The sequence below is a fragment of the Mytilus californianus genome, unplaced genomic scaffold (assembly GCF_021869535.1).
Source record: "Mytilus californianus isolate M0D057914Y unplaced genomic scaffold, xbMytCali1.0.p SCAF_2, whole genome shotgun sequence".
NCBI classification, from domain to species: Eukaryota; Metazoa; Mollusca; class Bivalvia; order Mytilida; family Mytilidae; genus Mytilus; species Mytilus californianus.
Window position 1 is genome coordinate 55,719,239 of NW_026262668.1, and position 20,559 is coordinate 55,739,797.

The window sequence follows — 20,559 nt, forward strand, 5'->3', positions numbered from 1 at the left end:
GTACCACCTTAAATGTCTATTTTGGTAAACTTATGTCGTTAGGTTGTAGTATTACCTTCACCTGAAATTATATGTGACATGAAAACAATTCTATTAAAGGGTACAACTTACTTGTGGCCATACAGCAACTGTGAATACTGCCTCTATTTCTCTTTCTGTAAACTTGTAATTAATAAACTCTTCAAAGAACTGCAAGTAAAGGATAGCAGTATTTGTTCTATTTATGTAAATATAAATATTTAAAGTCATTTTAAATGTTTCAAACTACTTATTCATCTAGTATAAGAATATCTAGTAAAGGAACAATTCTAAAATCTATTTGGTTCCTAATTCAATAAATTCTATATCAGTTTCAAACACCATCAAATGCTTATCCAGATTGTAACTGCTAAAATATAACAAGCATTGGCTCTAAAAACCCTATGAAATCTTGCTACATAAAGTTTTAAATTTTCGCTGGTACAATATATCTTTCAGGGTTTCCAAAAGGAATTGCCATTAACCCATTTTGAAAAAAATATCATCATTATTGTGAAAATTATTGTGAAAAAATTTAACAGTTCAACTTCATCCATCTACAAATGTACTTTATTCCTTTTGGGTTTCTCTTGACTTTTTCCCATTATCAGTCAACACTCGTTTTTTTAACCTTAAATTGTTCACAAATTTTTATTGACAGAAAATCTATAGATTGTAAAAAGGTACCAACTTACTTGTGTTATCGTGCAAATACCCATATTTCTTATGTTCTTTAAAAGTGACACAACAGTTGGTGACATGTCATCTCTACGTTCAAGACAGGTCATTGGTGTTGCCAGGACACCTAACAAAATCTTTAGCAAGGAGTCAAGGTAGTCTTCCATCCTGTGGCTTAATTTACTGATAACCAATTCCACTGAATGAAGACATCTGAAATAAAGATTTATCAAAAATAGAAAAGTTTTTTCTGTTCCTGTAAGAAAGCAGTCACAAATAAATATGGCATATTTTTGGTGTTGCAAGTATTTGGTCTTTAGTTACATGATGAAAATTATTCTAGAGTTTTCTCTACAGGGCCTTTCAGCTGCATGGTAATGTGATGCTATAATTCACATAAAAAGATGCGTTTTTAAATGTCCTTGTTAACCAGGTTGCTATATGAAATTTTAGTGCAAAACAAAGTTCCAGAAACATGTATCAACCTCATGAAAGTTCGTATTGTAAGTTTTTTTGTAATAAATAATGCTTAGAAATGGTAAATGACAGACGATGATACTTTATTGTTTTCACCTTTATCTTTTGTGATAGTGATGTCTGTCCATTGACCTCTGATTTTTTTGTTTGCTCCCTTTGAATCTTATTTAATATATGTTTGAAAGTATACCTAACACTGAAAAAGTTGGAATTAAAATAAAGGGAATATAAAAATGTTCATACCATACCAAACCAGCATACATAATACATACAAAATAGAGGAAAATATTATACATAAGCTTGAATTGACAAATGAATGGATAAAAATTATTACAGATAATTCAAAATGCACTCAATTTTAAAGTGTGTAATACATATATTACTTATTAAAAAAAAAAACATACACTTACCCTGACATTTTCCTCATTGGTGTAACAGAAGAAAGATCTATATTTGCTATGATATTCTGCACAAGGTTCAAAGGATCCTCTGAAATAATACCAATATTTGTTTTTGATTACTTCCACAAAAAAATAAAAGAAATACATTTATCTCCAATAAAGAATAATAGTCAGATTGAATCTTCAGTTTTGGACCAGGTACATCTCTATTAGCTTGAGCCTCACATTTTCCTGAATATTCTCAAATTTGTTCATAAAAACAATTTGTGTGAATTTCTAAATTTGCACAAGAAACCCTGTTTTCTATAAAAAGATTGCAAATAAAACAAAACACTCATATAGATTAACTTTGTTTATATAAATTAGATAATACTATAACATTGATTTTCCAGAGAAAAAAAGTGGATTCTAGTCCTATAATTGTAATTGGTAAAAATATTTTACTCACCTGAAACATAACTTTGAAACGAAGAGAAGACCATATCTAGGAAAACACAAATTTCCTTTGATTGACATCCCATAATAAATCTAAATACAATAGTTCTACGGAAATTACTCTTTGATTTTCCAGACGAATCTTTTCCAGTTTTACTCAACATTTTACCGTATAGAATTCTGAAATGAAATTTTAATGATATTTGTAATTATCTTAATCATTCTAGTGAGTATAATAGCTTTATGTATACTAGAAGTATAATTTTAGGTAATGATTATGGGTAAAGTCAACTCTGACCTTTAATGTGACTGAATACAATGCAAGGATCTGTGCAGGTGAATTTACAGACACATCTCTAGTATGTAGGTTTAAGCTTCATTATGAAACCAATCTTTTATAAAATTATGAACTCCATATCTTCATAAATTTAACAACAGAAGCCTGATCTATATACAATATTACCAGTCTATCATGACTAGAAGTTTCTTTGCTCTTTAATCTCTGATACTAATGTTCATAGATAAAAATTACTGGACAGGCAATAAGAAATAGAGAACAGGAGGACTGGTCTATTTTTCAATCATACTCCCTTAACAAAAAGAAAACTGTATATTTTCTACCTACACTTACTTATCTCAATATCTCTGTTTATTAACATGCCAAAGTTCTTCTTTACTAATGCTCACCTCATAAAAAACATACCGAAGTTCTCTCAACTACACATCACCTCATAAGAACAGGCCAAAGTTCTTCTCTACTAATACTCACCTCATAAGAACAGGCCAAAGTTCCTCTCTACTAATACTCACCTCATAAAAAACAGGCCAAAGTTCTTATCTACTTATAATCACCTCTTAAGAACAGGCCCAAGTTCTTCTCTACTAATACCAACCTCATAAGAACAGGCCATACTTCCTCTCTACTAATACTCACCTCATAAAAAAAGGCCAAAGTTCTTCTCTACTAATACTCACCTCATAAGAACAGGCCAAAGTTCCTCTCTACTAATACTCACCACATAAGAACAGGCCAAATTTCTTCTCTACTAATATTCACCACATAAGAACAGGCCAAAGTTCGTCTCTACTAATACTCACCACATAAGAACAGGCCAAAGTTCGTCTCTACTAATACTCACCTCATAAGAACAGGCATAAGTTCTTCTTACTAATACTCACCTCATAAGAACAGGCATAAGTTCTTCTCTGTGTTCTTCCCTTACCACACTACTTTCTGCATCCAAACTGAATGCTACAATCTCATTTTTAAATGATTTATCATCCAACAATCTTTCAAAATTTTCCCTGCAAACATTAATATAATTTTTTTTATATGAATGCATTAGGCTAGCGTTCTATAAATGTGTAAAGTTTCATCAATATCCATCTCTAAATGCATATCCTCAGGTAGTGCTTTACAGCTGTGGAAAATTTCAACATTATTCATCCAGTTGTTTAGAAGGAATTGTTTCTTACACGAGACTATTGCTGTGTATTCATTCATTTTTCGTGGGTACAACTTACGTTGATTGAGGAGAATTTGCATTTTCGTGGATATCTGATTTCATGGTTTTGTCAAAGTCTGCATATATTCATATAGAAAATTTGTAATTTGTTTCAAATTCCTGGTTCGTCTGTACCCATGAAATCCATAAAAATTGGTACCCAACAAATATCAATGAATCCACAGGGGCACATATTGCAATTTTAAAGTAAGTCAATTCGATTATATCCCCTTTAACAGCAGCAAGCAGTGTTAGGTTTCATCAATATCTGTCTAGCCATTCAGACAGACAGACAGAATGTTGCAAAAATTTTCTGTCTGTGTTCATTAAGTACACCTGCATTTTAAAAGATCTTATACACATTTTTTTTTAAACAGAGCTATTCTACAATTCTAAGTATACACTACAGTTCCTGTGGTTTTTCCTTTTTCATAAATATATATTTGATTTATCCTATGCCAATGTCAGCTGAATAAATGATAAAAGTCCAGATAGTCAATAACAATGATAATTATTCAGAAACTATGTTCTGTTATCTAAACAATAAACAAATAATGAAGGCTAACACCAATGAGACAGTGACCTTACAACATGAGTTTATCAAAATTAGACATCACCATAAGGTGAAAATAACATTAACAATAATTTAAATCTTCAAGCATACAAAAGTTAAGAATGTATTCAACAAAACTATTAATGACAAACAACAATTGAAAATAACAAAATAAAGCTTACTTTCAAGTCATTTTCAAATTAAAATATACTTTTCACACTTACCTGTAAGGTACAAGATACTGTGGTTTATATGTCATTATACACTTGAACACAACTCTTTGTATTTCCCCATTCTTATGTTGTAAAAGCTGAAATAAATTTTAAAAAAATCAACACCTGTAACATATTGCTGTTTATTCAAAGGAAAAATAAAAATGCAAATCTGGTAAGAATAATATTATCATAGAAGACATGTTGTCAAATCTATATCGTAGACTAAACCATTTGTTCTGTACAACTTTGAACCAGTATATTTGTTTTACCTCCCAGTAGGTGAAATAATTTTCATTTAATTATACTTGGCTAGTTTTATTCATGATTCAAGAAATTAGCAAAGGGCTTGACAGTAAACTGATCTCATATCTCAGAAAAAAAGTTTATTTACCCAAACTCAACTTTTATGTCATTATTATGCAAAACTTTCATTTGCAATAGTTCATCTTCGGGTACATTTTACGTAACAGGACGGAGGAAAGAGAACAAAAAAAAAATTCTTGATAAAAGAAAAAAAATCCTTATATACTAAATCATGATTTAGGACCTCACATACTTATTAAAAGCAACATCAATGTCTATCATATGTACTTGTTTTTAAATGGTACTAATCATTAAAATTTTAAGAAGATGCTTATGCCATCATCTTGACACTGTAGAAAAACAACACATGTCTTGCCTACTATGAAAATAATTGCAGGTGAGATAGTCCCACCTAAACTAATATTAAAATTTTACTAATATCTGTTATAATGAATTAACAATAAGCAATCTTTGTAAACAAATAAAGTCACCTGTAATATTGACTTATCTTAGGTACTAAAATCTAAATAATCAGCAATAAACAAACCTCCATATAAATATTCCTAAGTTCTGCCTCTTTGTACAGTGACTTTGGATTAGTGAACAGTGACAACAACTGTAGCTGTGATAACAGAGTACTGCAATATACAACACAGAATAATTATAATGTCAGGGAGAAATGTTTTATGTTTAGCTTCAAATCATAAATAAGACAGATACTAAAACTTAATTGTCTATAGGATTCTTAGAATAATCCTCTTAGGTTCAACATTTTAATAGCAACACAGCCATATCTAACACCTATAGATATCTACTTTCAATAGCTGATGGTATCTTGGAAACGTTAAGGGGGCTCTAATAAGGGATGTTTTGTATGAATACTTATTTCAAGTAATATTAATCATTGCTATTATTATATAACTATTTTTCATTCTCGCTATTTTGCGTATTTTTCCTTTGATCTTTTTTTGGGATAATTTTCTATATCACGCTACTTGCTTGAGATAGAAAATTATCGTCAGAAACTAATAGCACACGTGATGTTGTCAATGTAAACATCAACGACGTCGTAGGCAAAATATCAATAAACAAATTATCAATGGGTTTTCATACTCAAGGAGGTTTCTCTGCCACATCTCATCTCAGGGCTGTCGCCCTTCGTTGAGATTGTAGCTGAGAAACACCCTCTCGTTTGAAAAACCATCGATAATCTATAATTATCCACGATCATTGGAAATGTTATCAAAAAAGTGAATATAGTCGTGAGTGAAGAAATTAGCTAATTTTATTTGATTCTCCATTTTGGTATCTTCTGCTTCTTTTAAGGGTAAGTGTTTATTTCGTACAATTAACATGCATATTAACTATTGGTGACTTTTGTTTTTTATATTGTTAACAAAATTTGTTTCTAAAATAAATGTTAATTGATGATTGATTTTATGTGAAACCAACAATTTTAGATAAAACACACCACCATTGGTTATTGGGAGAGATTATGGAGGATCATTTGACCTTTAAAGGAGACATATTTTATGAGAGAAATTTAATGCTAATAGGGGAGTAAGTATGGGAAGTTTCTATCTGCACCTTGTAAAAGTAACGAAGTAAAGTCAAGATATATGTATCATTTATATGTATACTTTTGATTTTATGCATTAATTTAGATAAAAGAATTAGCAAGAATTTTTAAAAACTGTGGAATCATTGTCATTAGTGGGATATCAGTTTTTGTTGATTTCATAAAGATAGGTAAACCACGAATTCATATGTTCAACGAAATACAAATTTTCTTTAGGCTTGTATGAAGACTGGCAAAACCATGAAGTCAAATATCTACGAAAATACAGTTGTTCGTAGATCCATGAAAATTGGTATCCATGAAAAAATAAATGAATCGACAGTATGTTATTTACATATAATTTTGATAGTATTCACTGATTTTGATAAAATTTAGAAGGTGAAAAAATTAAGTCATATGTATCCTTATGATTTTAAAGTACTGATAAGTAAGTGTGACACATACAGCTGTTATTTTTACTATTCACTCTCAGTTTTTTTTTTAACTTATCAGAAAATTTTGTGTAAACACTGCATGTTCTTAAGCAAATGATAAATGTGCAGTTTTCTTATTTTTTGTGATTAATGCTGTCATACAAAAATTAAAAAAATGTTGAAATCATAGAACCTTGTGACATGCTTTCTTGACTTTTTCTTTTCTCCTTTCAGTTCTTTATCTGTTTTTTCCTCTGTCTCATCATCTTCCATCTTGTCATCATCTTCAGGTTTGTCTTTTAGAAGATTTTGTGATCGTGCAAATATATCATCCACTGCATAATATTCTTCTCTAAACAAAGAAAAAGACTAAGATTTGTCAATATATAGCTTCATTGATTTGGAATATAAAAATATAGAATTAAAGGCAAGTCAAACTGTCCTTCTCCAATATATCTTTTCTCCTTTTTTCTTCATTCAATATTATGAATTCCTATATGTTTTATACCATCTTTTTTTTCAAAATGGTGCGACTTGATAGTGTAAAGTCTATATGGGCATATTTAAAGTGTATCACTTAGCATCTGACAGAATAAAATCAAAATGGCAAAATAATTTATCTGAAGTAAAATATCTTTCACTAACATCGATTGAATATATTCCTGAACCATGCAGCTCTATTATCAGAGTGATAATTTTACCTATATATGAATAGCTTCCATATAATGACATGTGTTAGTCAATGTTTACTATCTTCTATGAAAGCCTTGTTTGATCATGAAGACAGTATTCAAACACTTTATTACTGGGTTGCTGTCTCCTTGATATTCACCCCACATCTTTAATTGCCATTTAGACAAAAAATTAAAATACATTTTTTTTGTTTCAAACAGTTATAAAAGGGGAATAATGAAATACTTTTTAGCTGTTAGTCATCAGCTTGCTTCAATTTAGTCAAAATAAGATCAAAAACATTCCAAATGAATTACTGACTTGCAAGTGAAAAATTCAACTTCTGTTGAACCCGTATTCATGTAACCCTAACTTGACCTTAAGTTGAAGATGGGTTACGCATGCCCTATGCGTGTTCAGTTATTAAAAAGAAAAGAATGTCAACATTGAAAAGTGAAACAAGGGATTCATAAAAAAAACCCATTTCTTTGACCCATTCAGACCAGAGGAAATCATTCATATCCAGGTCAAACCATTATTTACATGTTTTTAAATCTATGACATGAATTCAAAGAGACCTGAAAAAATCTTAATTACACAATCCCACATGCTTCTCAGTCTATTTATATTTATATTTATGCTTATATTGGGTCGAATGACTCGGAAATCTTTGGAGGTAATCTCAATGGTTAATTAGATGGTGTCTAGCTTAAATACGCACGAAATGCTGATACATTATACAGAGTCTATGCATTGTTAATTATTTCTTTTGAACTTTTTGTAATTTGGATTTACGCTTTAGTATGTTATGAATCAAATATGAGAATTTAAGTGAAATCGGTGGTCAAGAATTTGACAGCTATATAAATGCCCTTTAATTCATTTTAAAATAATCATCTCTAGAATTCACATGATCATTTCGACACTTTCTGAAGGGTAGGGACATATTGAGTAGGATTACTGACAAAACATGAAAATGCTTACAGCTCTTCTATAAAAGCATGCAAAGCAAACCTTTGGTCAACTTGCTTGCTATGTTTGCAAACAATAGGTAGGAGGAGTTTCGACTGTTTTATATATACTGGGATTTGATTGGACAATAAAAATTGACATGCAATGAAGTTATGTTTATTTTCCAATCAAATTCCATTATATAGTAAACAGACTGAAACAGACTACCTACCCTTTGTTTACAAACATCCAAACAAACATAGCAAGCAAGTTGATCAAAGGTTTGCTTTGCATGCTTTTATAGAAGAGCTGTAAAATGTCTGCCATTTATGTTTAAGAGACATGTCAATATAGTAATCACTTACTGTAGAAACTGTAGAAATAAAGGTACCACATCTCTAGATTTACTTTCACATAGCTGTGGAAATAACTGCATGGTTTTCCACATCTGTATTCTAAAGTTATTATAATCTATGTCTTCTTGGACACAAAGTGTTAACTTCTGACGACTAAAAATATCTTCAATATCATCCTGTTCTAAAGAAGAGTCTGAACTATTTGAAATATTTTCTGAAATCAAAATTGGAAATAGTACCATTTTGTAAAATATTAGAATGTTTCCATTAAAATTAATACTTCTTTTCTCCCACAATGCATATTTTACCATCAATGCAACTACATTAAAATATCACTCATGAAACTCTATGTAGGTCACTATTATTAATGGCAGATCAGTGCCAATAAAACAACGACACAGTGAATTGTTTCTTAATTAGTATTATTGCTTTTGAAAAGCACTCTGGAGGAGGTTCAACTGAGACCAGAAGGATGGACAGCCCTCCTGCAAAAGTGTCCTTTTGAGCTGTTTCTGTAAAACCTGATGACTTTTTGTTACATAAATCATAAAGTTGACTGGAAAATAGGAAATCAGTTGAAAGGAGTCACATTCCTGACACTATAGTCATTTTTTTCTTCTGAGGTGTTGTTCTCATCTTTTTTTCTGAGGTGTATTTTTATTTTTGTTCTGAGGTGTCGTTTTCAAGAGATAAAAGCAGTGTTAAGCTTTGAGGAAACCTTGTAAGTTTTAAACATGTGTCTCATTCATTGTTATTTGTACTTGTTTTGGTAATAACATATGTTTACAGTAGTGTTATGCAGCTGTGTTACTGAAATATTTGCAACAGAAAATACTTAGCATGCATTAGCTTAAATGAAAGTAGCATAAATTCCTATATTATGATTATTATACCTGGCCTACAATGAGTCTTCAAATGATTTAAATATAAGTTCCAAAAATCCTCTTTATTAAGTCCTTGGGCATGGGTAGCTATCAACTTCTGTACTGGTTCCCATAAGTATTTAAAGTTTAAGAAAAGACAACCTAGAAGATATCTAAGAGGAACCTGAAAGCAGTCAACAAAGATGAAATTATTTACATGTATATTTTTATTTTAATGACTACATTATGTTGTCAGAATTATTAATAGTTTTAATGTCTAAAATTATCATCCAATATTTCACTTTATCAATTCAATATATAGAAAACTTCTCTGTAAAATTAACTAACTGAACAGAAAAAAGTTTAAGACACATCTTTTAAATATCTATTACATAATTTACCTGTGTGAAGGGTCCTATAGGGATCTGATATTGCACTGTGGTGAACTCTAACTTCTGAAGAAACATTTGTCTTTCTCTATATGTTTGAACAGACAACGATGTCTCCTCTGCTTCTAAACATATCCTGAATACTCCCATTTGGTCACTCTGAGGAAGAAATAATATAAAATATACTCTTTATAATATTGATACACATAGAAAACACTTTTGCTCTACATTATGTACTTGCTATGCTGGAAGACAAATCCTATATACATGGAGGGAAAAAATTAATATCGTGTTCATTTATCATTAAAATCAAGGTTAGTTATTTAAACAAATTAGGACAAAAATAACCATGAAAAAAGTACCTAAAAACACAAATCTTTGTGCTCTGTAATCTCCACAAGTATATATCAAAAATCTTTTTGGCAAACTGTTTAAATATCAGGCTTTTACATTTTTTCTTGTGAAATATCTTTATAAGCTTAAACTTTGTGACATTTAACCATTTTGCTATTTAATTGCAAAAATGATGTTTCCAGTATGGAACTATTTTAATTTTAATGAAATGTACTTACACTGTTCTCCACAGAAGGAAGTCTGATATCAAAATGTGTCAAAATTCGAAGTGATAACTGTCTGATCTGAAAAAAATAAGCTACCAAATGATTTTTTTTTAAATTGAAACTACCTATGATATTATTTTATGATTACTTTACAGGAAAGTGATCTATTGTGATCAATTACATTTGAATTTTTAGGTGTCATTGTAATGTAATATATTACATTAAATTAGCAAAGTAAATGTAATTCAATCAATAACTTTTAAAATAATTGACCCCACCCTTAATAATGAGATTTCTAAGTTTTCACAACAGGGTATCATCTCTTTTTGAAATTATAAATTTGAAAATAAATTCAATTTTATCTACTACTTAAAAATAAAATTGAAAAGCTTTTAACATATTTCAAATCTACATAAAATGTTGCAGAATGTCATGTATTTTGAAACTTTAACTTGCCTGAAGTTGATTGATCTTCTCAAATGACAGTAAAAAGTAAAAAACACCTTTATATAATTTCACTGTTGTCAATTTGTACATTATCTTTGACGTAACAAAAAGATATTGTTCTTTGGTATTAAAATAGTGTCTCCTTAAAAGTTATCAACTCATACAGCCTCAATTACAATCAACTCATACAGCCTCAATTACAATGCATAATTAAAGGAATAACAATGTCACATTCAGAAGGTGCCAAGATTTGTTTATTTTAGAAAATTAGAAATGAGGTTTCTGCACATCAACAACAGAATATTAAAACAAAAATTAATTACAGCCATTAAATAATGGCTGAAATAGCAAAGAGTAGAAATAAGAAAAAAAACAATATGGGTTTCACTCATTGTTGAAGGCCATACAGTGCCCTATAGTTGTTACATTCTTGTCCTTTAGATCTGTGTTGGATATTTGTTGTATTGTATCTTTATATATATATATTGATATGTGTTTTTGTGTGTTAAGGTGGTACCCAACACCTTGACTAATATTAATTTGGCTTGTTTAATTTTCATAAAATTTTGACAAAATGTTTACTTTGACCCTTTGACAAAAATATAAAAATTTCAAAAAATTTGAACCAACCACTTTATCAGAATAATTTCATTGGTTATATAGCAGTTTGACAAACACTAATTTTGATCATTGAGAAGTTTATATTTCCTTAACAATACAACGTAATTTAAACGTTTAGCTGATTTTTACAGAGTTATCTCCCTGTAGTGTTAGGAACCACCTTAATCACTTTTATCCTTCATCAAAATACCCTCATCTTTTAGTAAAGTACTACTACTAGAGGGGTGTTTAACGACCTTGACTACCCATGAGGGTCTCACAAGGTCAGATCATTATAAAGTACTGTACAATATATATACCTGTGAGTATGGAGAGGAAATATTACTCTGTAAGAAAGAATACATCTGTAACAGTCTGTCTTCTGTCAACACATCTGCCTTGTTGTCTATCACAGCTTGTGTAAAATATAAATCTGCTGCTCGTAGTATGTGGACATTATTACTGTATAAACTAAAGAATAAAACACATTTCATTAAGCGGAAATCATAAAATCAAAATATGACCTTTCAGTAATCTCAATATTGTGTTAATGTGTAAATATTTGTACAGGAATTGAACCAGTGATATGGTGCCAAGCTGGAAAATTGTCCCTTTTTTAATAAGATCCCCAAAACTCCGAAAAGACAACAGTGAATATTATAAAAAATAATTTGCAGGTCTACTTTTTTCAAACCTAAGATAACAATAAAGTTTCTTTAAGAATCTACTTAACCTAATTAATGTTACTGTATACACTAGTACACCAAAGTGTGTGTTTTGAATGGCACATACACATTCACATTTATTTTCTATATTGCAATGGATCTGGACATTTTTGTATTCTATTTATAATAATAATTATAACTTTACCTAATTTGAGCTTTTATTCTTTCCACAGGTATCCAGTCAAATATTTCTCCATCTAATTGCAGCTTTAATAAACACAAAACTACCTGATAAATAAAGTACAACTGGTCCTCTGCAATGAAAAAATATTATTATTTAACATATATTCTATTCTAGAAATAATCTATCAAAATGAAAACTTGAATGAGTTTATATGAAATATGAAAGATCCTTCCAGAAATTTCACTCTTATCTAGCCTGCAGAGTCTTATATTCGATTCAAAAAATGTTCAACAAAAAACAACTTGCTCCAAAAATGGTGTTCAAACTATACAGGCAAAAAAAGCATTAGCTTCTAACAAAAGCTAAATGCTTACCTAGAGCTTTCATTTTTTAACTAAAGATTTTATCATTTCTTTTTTTTTCTTCAAAAAACAATTTGTTAATTTTTCTCAAAATGTCAATTGGGAATTTCCAGTTTAAAACTGGATTTACATATAAAGAACACCTTGAGTTTATACCTCATGACTGGATGTCTACTACAAAAAATGTATATGAAATCCAGATTAAATAAAAATTTATTGAAATGCAAACATATCAAAATATCTATTACTCTATAGTAAGTACAACTATAGTTGAACCCTATCACATGTGGATGCATTTGTCCAAGCCAGGAACCTTAACTATGGAAAAGCCCCTAGGACTTGTTTTCTGAAGTTGTACCATTATATTTCTTCCACCAATCATGATTTTTAATGGCCACAATTATAATTTTTTTACAAAATGCAAAAATGGCATCTTCACTAGTTTCAATACTAAGACTTGTCTACCCTCCTGGTGATTATGAGCTTTGTATATTGTGTAGACACTGGTCCTGTATATTGCCCTCTTTACTTTTTTTTCTGCATTTCCTATCTTATTTTCATCTCCCACTTGTCCTATATATGCCTTCTTTAGAGCTTTTTATCCTGCAGTTCCTGTCTTAATGACATATCCTAGTTGTACTTTAATTCATATTCTAGTAACAATACGGATATCTGATATTATCGCTATTTTACGAATTGTTCCTTTGATCTTGCTGACTGTTAATTTCCTTTCTCAGCAGAGTAGAGTGATATGAAAACGGAGTTGATTGATATGAAAATTATCGCTAGAAACTAAGGGAACATGTGCCCTTGTCAAGGAAATTAACAACGTCTTCATAGGTAAAATAGCGATAAACAGATTGTCATTGGTCATCTCAACTCGATTGCTTTTCTCACTTTCGCCGTACCGGCTCAAGCAAGAAAATCAATCTCGTTGAGATAACCAACGATAATCTATAAGTATGTGATCCCTGTCTTAACAAGAAATGATTGTAACAGGATGCTGTTACGAAGTCTCCCAAACGAAGCTCCCTTAATTCGTAATTCCCAGGGTCGCCTGACATTGGACAAAGTCCAGTGAAAATTGGTTTGGTCCAGTAAAGTTATATGCATTAGTGATGCCTGGGGACTAACCCTGTATATCATTTAAATCATCTTGGCATGACAAACCAGATTATATATGGTTTAGGGGTGGGGATCTCGACCATTTACAAGATACTAGAACATTGGGGGTGGGGGGAACCCCTGGGGACTGACCCTAAACGTCATTCAAATGTTCGAGACATGACGAACAGGAATATATATGGTTTAGGGGTGGGGATCACGACCATTTACAAGATATTAGAACTTTCTCAAATGACAGGGGGTCGGGATGACCCCTGGGGACTAACCCTGTATATCATTCAAACCATCTTGGTATGACAAACCAGAATATATATGGTTTAGGGGTGGGGATCTTGACCATTAACAAGATATTAGAACTTTCTTAAATAGCAGGGGGTGGGGGTGACCCCTAGGGACTAACCCTGTATATCATTCAAACCATCTTCACATGACAAACCAGAATATACATGGTTTAGGGGTGGGGATCTTGACCACTTACAAGATATTAGAACTTTCTTTAATGGCAGGGGGTGGGGGTGACCCCTGGGGACTAACCCTGTATTTTATTTGATGTGCTTTATCATGACAAACCAGAATATATATGGTTTAGGGGTGGGGATCTCGACCATTTACAAGATATAAGAACTTTCTTAAATAGCAGGGGTGGGGGTGACCCCTAGGGACTAACCCTGTATATCATTCAAACCATCTTTGCATGACAAACCAGAATATATATGGTTTAGGGGTGGGGATCTTGACCACTTACAAGATATTAGAACTTTCTTAAATGGCATGGGGTGGGGGTGACCCCTGGGGACTAACCCTGTATTTCATTTCATGTGCTTTATCATGACAAACCAGAATATATATGGTTAAGGGGTGGGGATCTCTACCATTTACAAGATATTAGAACTTTCTCAAATGACAGGGGGTCGGGATGACCCCTGGGGACTAACCCTGTATATCATTCAAACCATCTTAGCATGACAAACCAGAATATATATGGTTTAGGGGTGGGGATCTCGATCATTTACAAGATATTAGAACTTTCTCAAATGGCAGGGGGTCAGGATGATCCCTAGGGACTAACCCTGTATATCATTCAAACCATCTTAGCATGACAAACCAGAATATATATGGTTTAGGGGTGGGGATCTTGACCACTTACAAGATATTAGAAATTTCTTAAATGGCATGGGGTGGGGGTGACCCCTGGGGACTAACCCTGTATTTCATTTCATGTGCTTTATCATGACAAACCAGAATATATATGGTTTAGGGGTGGGGATCTCAACCATTTACAAGATATTAGAACTTTCTCAAATGGCAGGGGGTCGGGGTGACCCCTGGGTACTAACCCTGTATATCATTCAAACCATCTTAGCATGACAAACCAGAATATATATGGTTTAGGGGTGGGGATCTCGACCATTTACAAGATATTAGAACTTTCTCAAATAGCAGGTGGTCGGGATGACCCCTGGGGACTAACCCTGTATATCATTCAAACCATCTTAGCATGACAAACCAGAATATATATGGTTTTGGGGTGGGGATCTTGACCACTTACAAGGTATTAGAACTTTCTTAAATGGCAGGGGGTGGGGGTAACCCCTGGGGACTAACCCTGTATTTCATTTAATGGGTTTTATCATTTAGAACATTTTCAATTAAAAAGATTGTGTCTATCACAAACGGTTTTCAAGTTATAATCATTTGAAAATTTTAAAAAATAAAATCCCATAGGGTTCTATAGTAAAACCCTCTTTTCTTTTTGCCCCTTAAAATACCCCTTTATAAACCCCATTGCACAAACAAAACCCTGATTGCACCACTAGACATGTTAGTCTAACATATTGTCAAACCCTAAGTTAATCTGACAAGTGGTTTTGGAGAACGGGTGCGGACAAGTTCAAATTTAAAAGCGGCGGAAGAGGAAGAGGAAGAAGAATAATAATAATAATAAGAACTGAGCAAAAACAATAAGTCTTCCCAAACTTCGTTTGGGAGACTTAATTATCAAAATAAAGAGATGGAAGATACCAAAGGAAAATCAAAATTCATGTAGAAGTGAGACGGACTAAAAATGAATAGCAGTGAAATGGCAACCGACAGTCTACAAAACTCTACATAGAAAAATAAAGATTGAGCAATACATACAATTACTGTAAATTCAGAAATTATTGCGAGGTTTTTATTAATGCGAATAGTGCGACTGGGTTAGTATCGCAATAATTAGAACTCGAATTCTGATATCTGATATATGCATCTGTTTGCAGAATTTCCTGAAATCGCAATAATTAATCTCGCATTATTGTCCATTCTTCATAAATTGCAATAATAAATGCACGCAATAATTTCTGAATTTACAGTATCAACTCTGGTAGTTCATAAGGAAGATATTGAGAATCATAATTAGTTTAAAACTCTTGTAACCTGTTTGCAAAAGATCAAAACAAAAAAGATTTTGGTGCATGTACCTGTTAAATTTTCTGTAGCACAACATAACTGATCTAGTTTCTTTAGTATGACCTTTATCAGCTGGTCTTTGTTAACTAGAGGCCTATAAGTAATCAGAATATTGACTTATTAAGCAAAAAAATACAGCATATATATAATTTAAAGGATTTAAATCTGAAAGATTCTGAAATGTGAAAACGGTGAGGTTAATAGCTTTTCTTAAAAACTCCAATAAAGAAGAATAAATATATAGGTAAATGACATATGGTAAAACCTCAGGAGAGGTAATTCGATAAGTGCTTTTTTGTCACATGACAGAGAAATACAGAAGTGCTAATTTAAAACTAAAATTCTTGAAAACATACAATTTCTGGGGAGAAAAAATATGATTGCAGTGATAGTGATCCATATTCAATAACTCTTTTTCTCATTTTAATTGTTTCACATTTTTTCATGTCAGGGATTTTTATAGCTGATTATACAGTATGGTTTTATCTTGTTGTTGAAGGCCATACTTTTAATAGAAAAACAAAGGATATGACATCCATGACACAAAATCAGTACATGCACAGCAAAAAACACACAAAAAGCAAAGGAACAGTGCTTTTATTGCTGTTCTTCATCTCAAAGTTTTGCCTATAATTGCTTCCATCCACTTCATTTGAACTTGGTGGATGGTTATCTCATTAACAATCCTACCAAATCTCTTTACTTTTCATATTAAGGTTTTAAATGAAAAAACATATACTGTAGGTCTTTTATGAAAAGATCTAGTTTTGCCATTGTTTTCTGACCTGATGTGAGGAAGACACACAAGAATACTCCATAATCTTGGCAATTCTGTACTACTGTCCATTAACATATTACTCAGATATTGTACAACAGAAGTCCTGAAAAAAAAATAACAAAATTCAAAGTTCAAAGTTCATATACTTGTATGGGTTTTTGTTTGTCCATTTATTTATAACTTTGAAAGAAAAAATTAGTATGAAAAAAATAATTTAATTAAAAAAAAAAATCTAGGTCAATTGTTTTAGCTTTGAATTTAAAATAAGTTTGTTTTGCTCAGTCTTTGGTTTCTATGTTGTGCTTTGAGTGCTGTTGTTTGTGTTTTCATTGTTCTCCGTGTTTTGCTATGGTATTGTCAGTTTGTTTTCGACTTATATGAGTTTGAATATCCCTTTGGAATCTTTCGCCTCTCCTCGACCATATTTCATATCATATATATAGATTCTGTGTGATATATGTTCTTTTTATAATTCAATAAAAAAAATCCATTTTATATTGTATCTGTCTTATTAATTTGGTCTTTTAAATTGATCAAAATGCTTGAAAAATGTCTGAATCATAAAGTGTTTTAATATCAAAACTTGTTTTTATATGTGGACTTTTACTACAGCACAGTTGGCTATTCAAACACAGAACTTAAAATCTCACCTGTCTTTACCATAGTCTATCATATACCCAGAATAATGTTCTAATTCAGCACCATTCTGTAATAATGGCACTTTATGCAGTACAATATGTGTCAATAGATGGAGGGTTTTGTCCCTTTCTTTTCCTTCCTTAACTACAGACTCGGTGTAAGCAATCAGAGCTGGTAACACATTCTGAAAACCAAATTGCATACCAATCATTAATGATTCAAATTAGAGTGTATCTGTCTCTAGCTTACTACACTTTATCAACCTATAGTAGGATTTTCATAGGACAGCATTTATTTTGTTTAATGTCAGTTTAAAAAAGGGAAATACAGACATACTTACTATGCAGTATGTGTTTTGCTCATTGTTGACGGCCTTATGGTGACCTATAGTTGCTAACTTCTATGTCATTTATCTCTGGTGGAGGGTTGTCTCATTGGCAATCATACCACATCATCTTATTTATATAGCTTAGTGGATTTAAGATTTACCACTATTTCAGTGGTTCACATCAAATAAACTAATGTTGTAATGTAGTGGCATGGCACTACTTACAGTTGCCTATCACTATATACATGTACCATTATTTATCATAGCAGTTTACACTGATAAGCAGTTGTATGACATCATAACTTATATGTTCAAATTGAGCATGTTCTGGTAAGGACCTTGTCTAGATTTTAACCACATTTCAGTCTAGGAAACTATACATCATGGCAGTTTATACCGATTAGCACATGTTGTTTGACATGGCAACTTGAATGTTCAAAAGGAGTATGTTTCGATCAGGGCCCAATTTGGCAATGAATATTAGGTCAGTTATTTCAAGATATCAGTTGTTTCAAGCTGACATCATAACTTATATGTTCAAATTGAGAATATTCTGGTAAGGACCTTGTCTAGATTTTAACCACATTTCAGTCTAGGAAACTATACATCATGGCAGTTTATACCGATTAGCACATGTTGTTTGACATGGCAACTTGAATGTTCAAAAGGAGTATGTTTCGATTAGGGCCCAATTTGGCCCTGAATATTAGGTCAGTTGTTTCAAGCTGATGAGTAGACATGTAAGAAAGTGAAAATGAATGAGTTTTGCTTTTCTTGATATTTACACCCAAAATAGGGCAAACATAGGATTTTGATAAAAGTTGACAAAATCATATGGCTTTTAACCACATTTCAGTCTAGGAAACATAGAACCTATTTGTTCATCACTAAATTTGATACAAATATTCTTTTCTTTTTTTTAATTTTCTTTAAACACTATCTGACCTTAAGGGCATATGATACAGTTACAATGGGCGATAATAACATTGCTATGGTAAAATGTTATTTTTCCTGATATATCGGGAAAAGATGCATTTTTCAACTGATTTTAATCATTAGCTTAAAAATGAGTTCATGGAGCCCTCTTTTTTAAAATGGCATTTGGCTTGATAATGTATGAAGATTATTTGTACCAATTTTTATGAACAAATCACTGATGTTTTTTTTAAAAATTAGATATTTATACAGCAAAATTTGCTGGTTTTTTTTTCTAAAATCATGAAAATTTAATTTAAATGAATTATTCAAAAAGAATTGATACATAAATCTATAGCATACTTATGAAAAGCAGATATTCCAAATGTTTTTACAAAAATTTGTTTGTGTTTATCTTTTAGAACAAAAAAGTTAGGTATGTCTGTCCAAAGGACAGAAAATTCCAAAAACAGAAATTTTGAGAAAATGTCTAAAATTTGGACCCGATTTATCTCTAACAGTAGAACATGAGGGTATATTTTTTATTACATATTTGAATTGACTAGGATAAAATAGTGTATGCATATTGCCATAAAAAAAGCCACAGCAGGATCAAAACTGTATCATCTGCCCTTAAGACAACACACACAGGTATTTAATATCTCTTCTAATTTGGCTTACAAATTTTTTTTTTATTGGTTATGTAAGGAGTTAATAAATGCAATAGGTGTATTGTCAGTTTTCATACAGTTTACTGAATGTACAAACCTTTTCAAAGAGAGGAAGATCTAATAATGCCTTGAAAAATGTATAAACCATTTCACATGGTACTTTCTTCTTCATCACCTGAAAACATATCACTAGTAATCACTATTTGACAAAACATAAATTCAGTATAGCCAATGACTTTCCACTAACCATGAAAGTCATCACTGAAGCAAAAAATGAGAGAATGAGAGGTTCATGTTACTCCAATCCACTTAAAAATAAGGAGCATAATTCAATGTAGGCTATGAAACAAATAGTTTATTTTAAACAATACGAAGGCAAACAAACTTTACATAAATTACAACTCTCTTTTTCAAGGATCAGAGAAAAAAGTCATGTTCTGTCTGTGTGAGTAATCAGGTATGGTTGCCTTTCTGTGATGTCACAATAGTGAAATCAAAATAAAAGGAAGAAAATTTGACATTATTGTTGCATTTTACCAATGAAGAACTGTCAGAGATCAACTTAACTACACGTTTATTAAATAAAACAAGCATTCTGAGAGTATTGCATGGCAATACATAGTCCCCTACCAGGTAAAAATTCATTATACTGAAACAAAATGCTAACTTGTCCTATAACTTGTCATGGTGTAAACAAAAAGAAAATATCAAGTCAATATCTTCAAGCATGACTAAAAACAGTGTGGAAAACTGAATATATGAGTGAATTTTTTCAAGTCCAAGGACCATAACTCTGCACAAAATTATCAGACCGAAACAAAAATTTGAACTTGATCTGTAACTTGTCATGATAAAACTATTTACCAATTGTCAATCAATATCTTCAAGCATGATGAAAAAAAAGAGTGGAAAACCTATAACACTCTAACATTAGATATGATGTAATACAATGTATATCTATTTTCAAATTACAATCAAATATAATTAATAGTTCCAAATATTTTTTCTTTCATTTGTCACAAACTAATA

General features: G+C 31.3%; 1 protein-coding gene across 1 annotated transcript in view; it reads right to left on the reverse strand.

The window, feature by feature from the left end:
* The window catches only part of LOC127730050 (small subunit processome component 20 homolog), a 95,628-nt gene that overhangs the window by 46,137 nt on the left and 28,932 nt on the right, over nt 1–20,559 (reverse strand). The window contains exons 13-30 of the mRNA XM_052238097.1: nt 19,628–19,705; nt 17,628–17,800; nt 16,985–17,080; nt 16,211–16,293; nt 12,286–12,394; nt 11,736–11,886; nt 10,381–10,446; nt 9,821–9,967; nt 9,450–9,603; nt 8,566–8,770; nt 6,771–6,929; nt 5,133–5,223; nt 4,292–4,377; nt 3,189–3,314; nt 2,023–2,189; nt 1,584–1,662; nt 714–909; nt 112–189 (exon numbers count right to left, since the gene is read on the reverse strand). Of these exons, the coding sequence (XP_052094057.1) occupies nt 112–189; nt 714–909; nt 1,584–1,662; nt 2,023–2,189; nt 3,189–3,314; nt 4,292–4,377; nt 5,133–5,223; nt 6,771–6,929; nt 8,566–8,770; nt 9,450–9,603; nt 9,821–9,967; nt 10,381–10,446; nt 11,736–11,886; nt 12,286–12,394; nt 16,211–16,293; nt 16,985–17,080; nt 17,628–17,800; nt 19,628–19,705 (2,244 nt within the window). The remainder of the gene's footprint in view (nt 1–111; nt 190–713; nt 910–1,583; nt 1,663–2,022; nt 2,190–3,188; nt 3,315–4,291; nt 4,378–5,132; nt 5,224–6,770; nt 6,930–8,565; nt 8,771–9,449; nt 9,604–9,820; nt 9,968–10,380; nt 10,447–11,735; nt 11,887–12,285; nt 12,395–16,210; nt 16,294–16,984; nt 17,081–17,627; nt 17,801–19,627; nt 19,706–20,559) is intronic.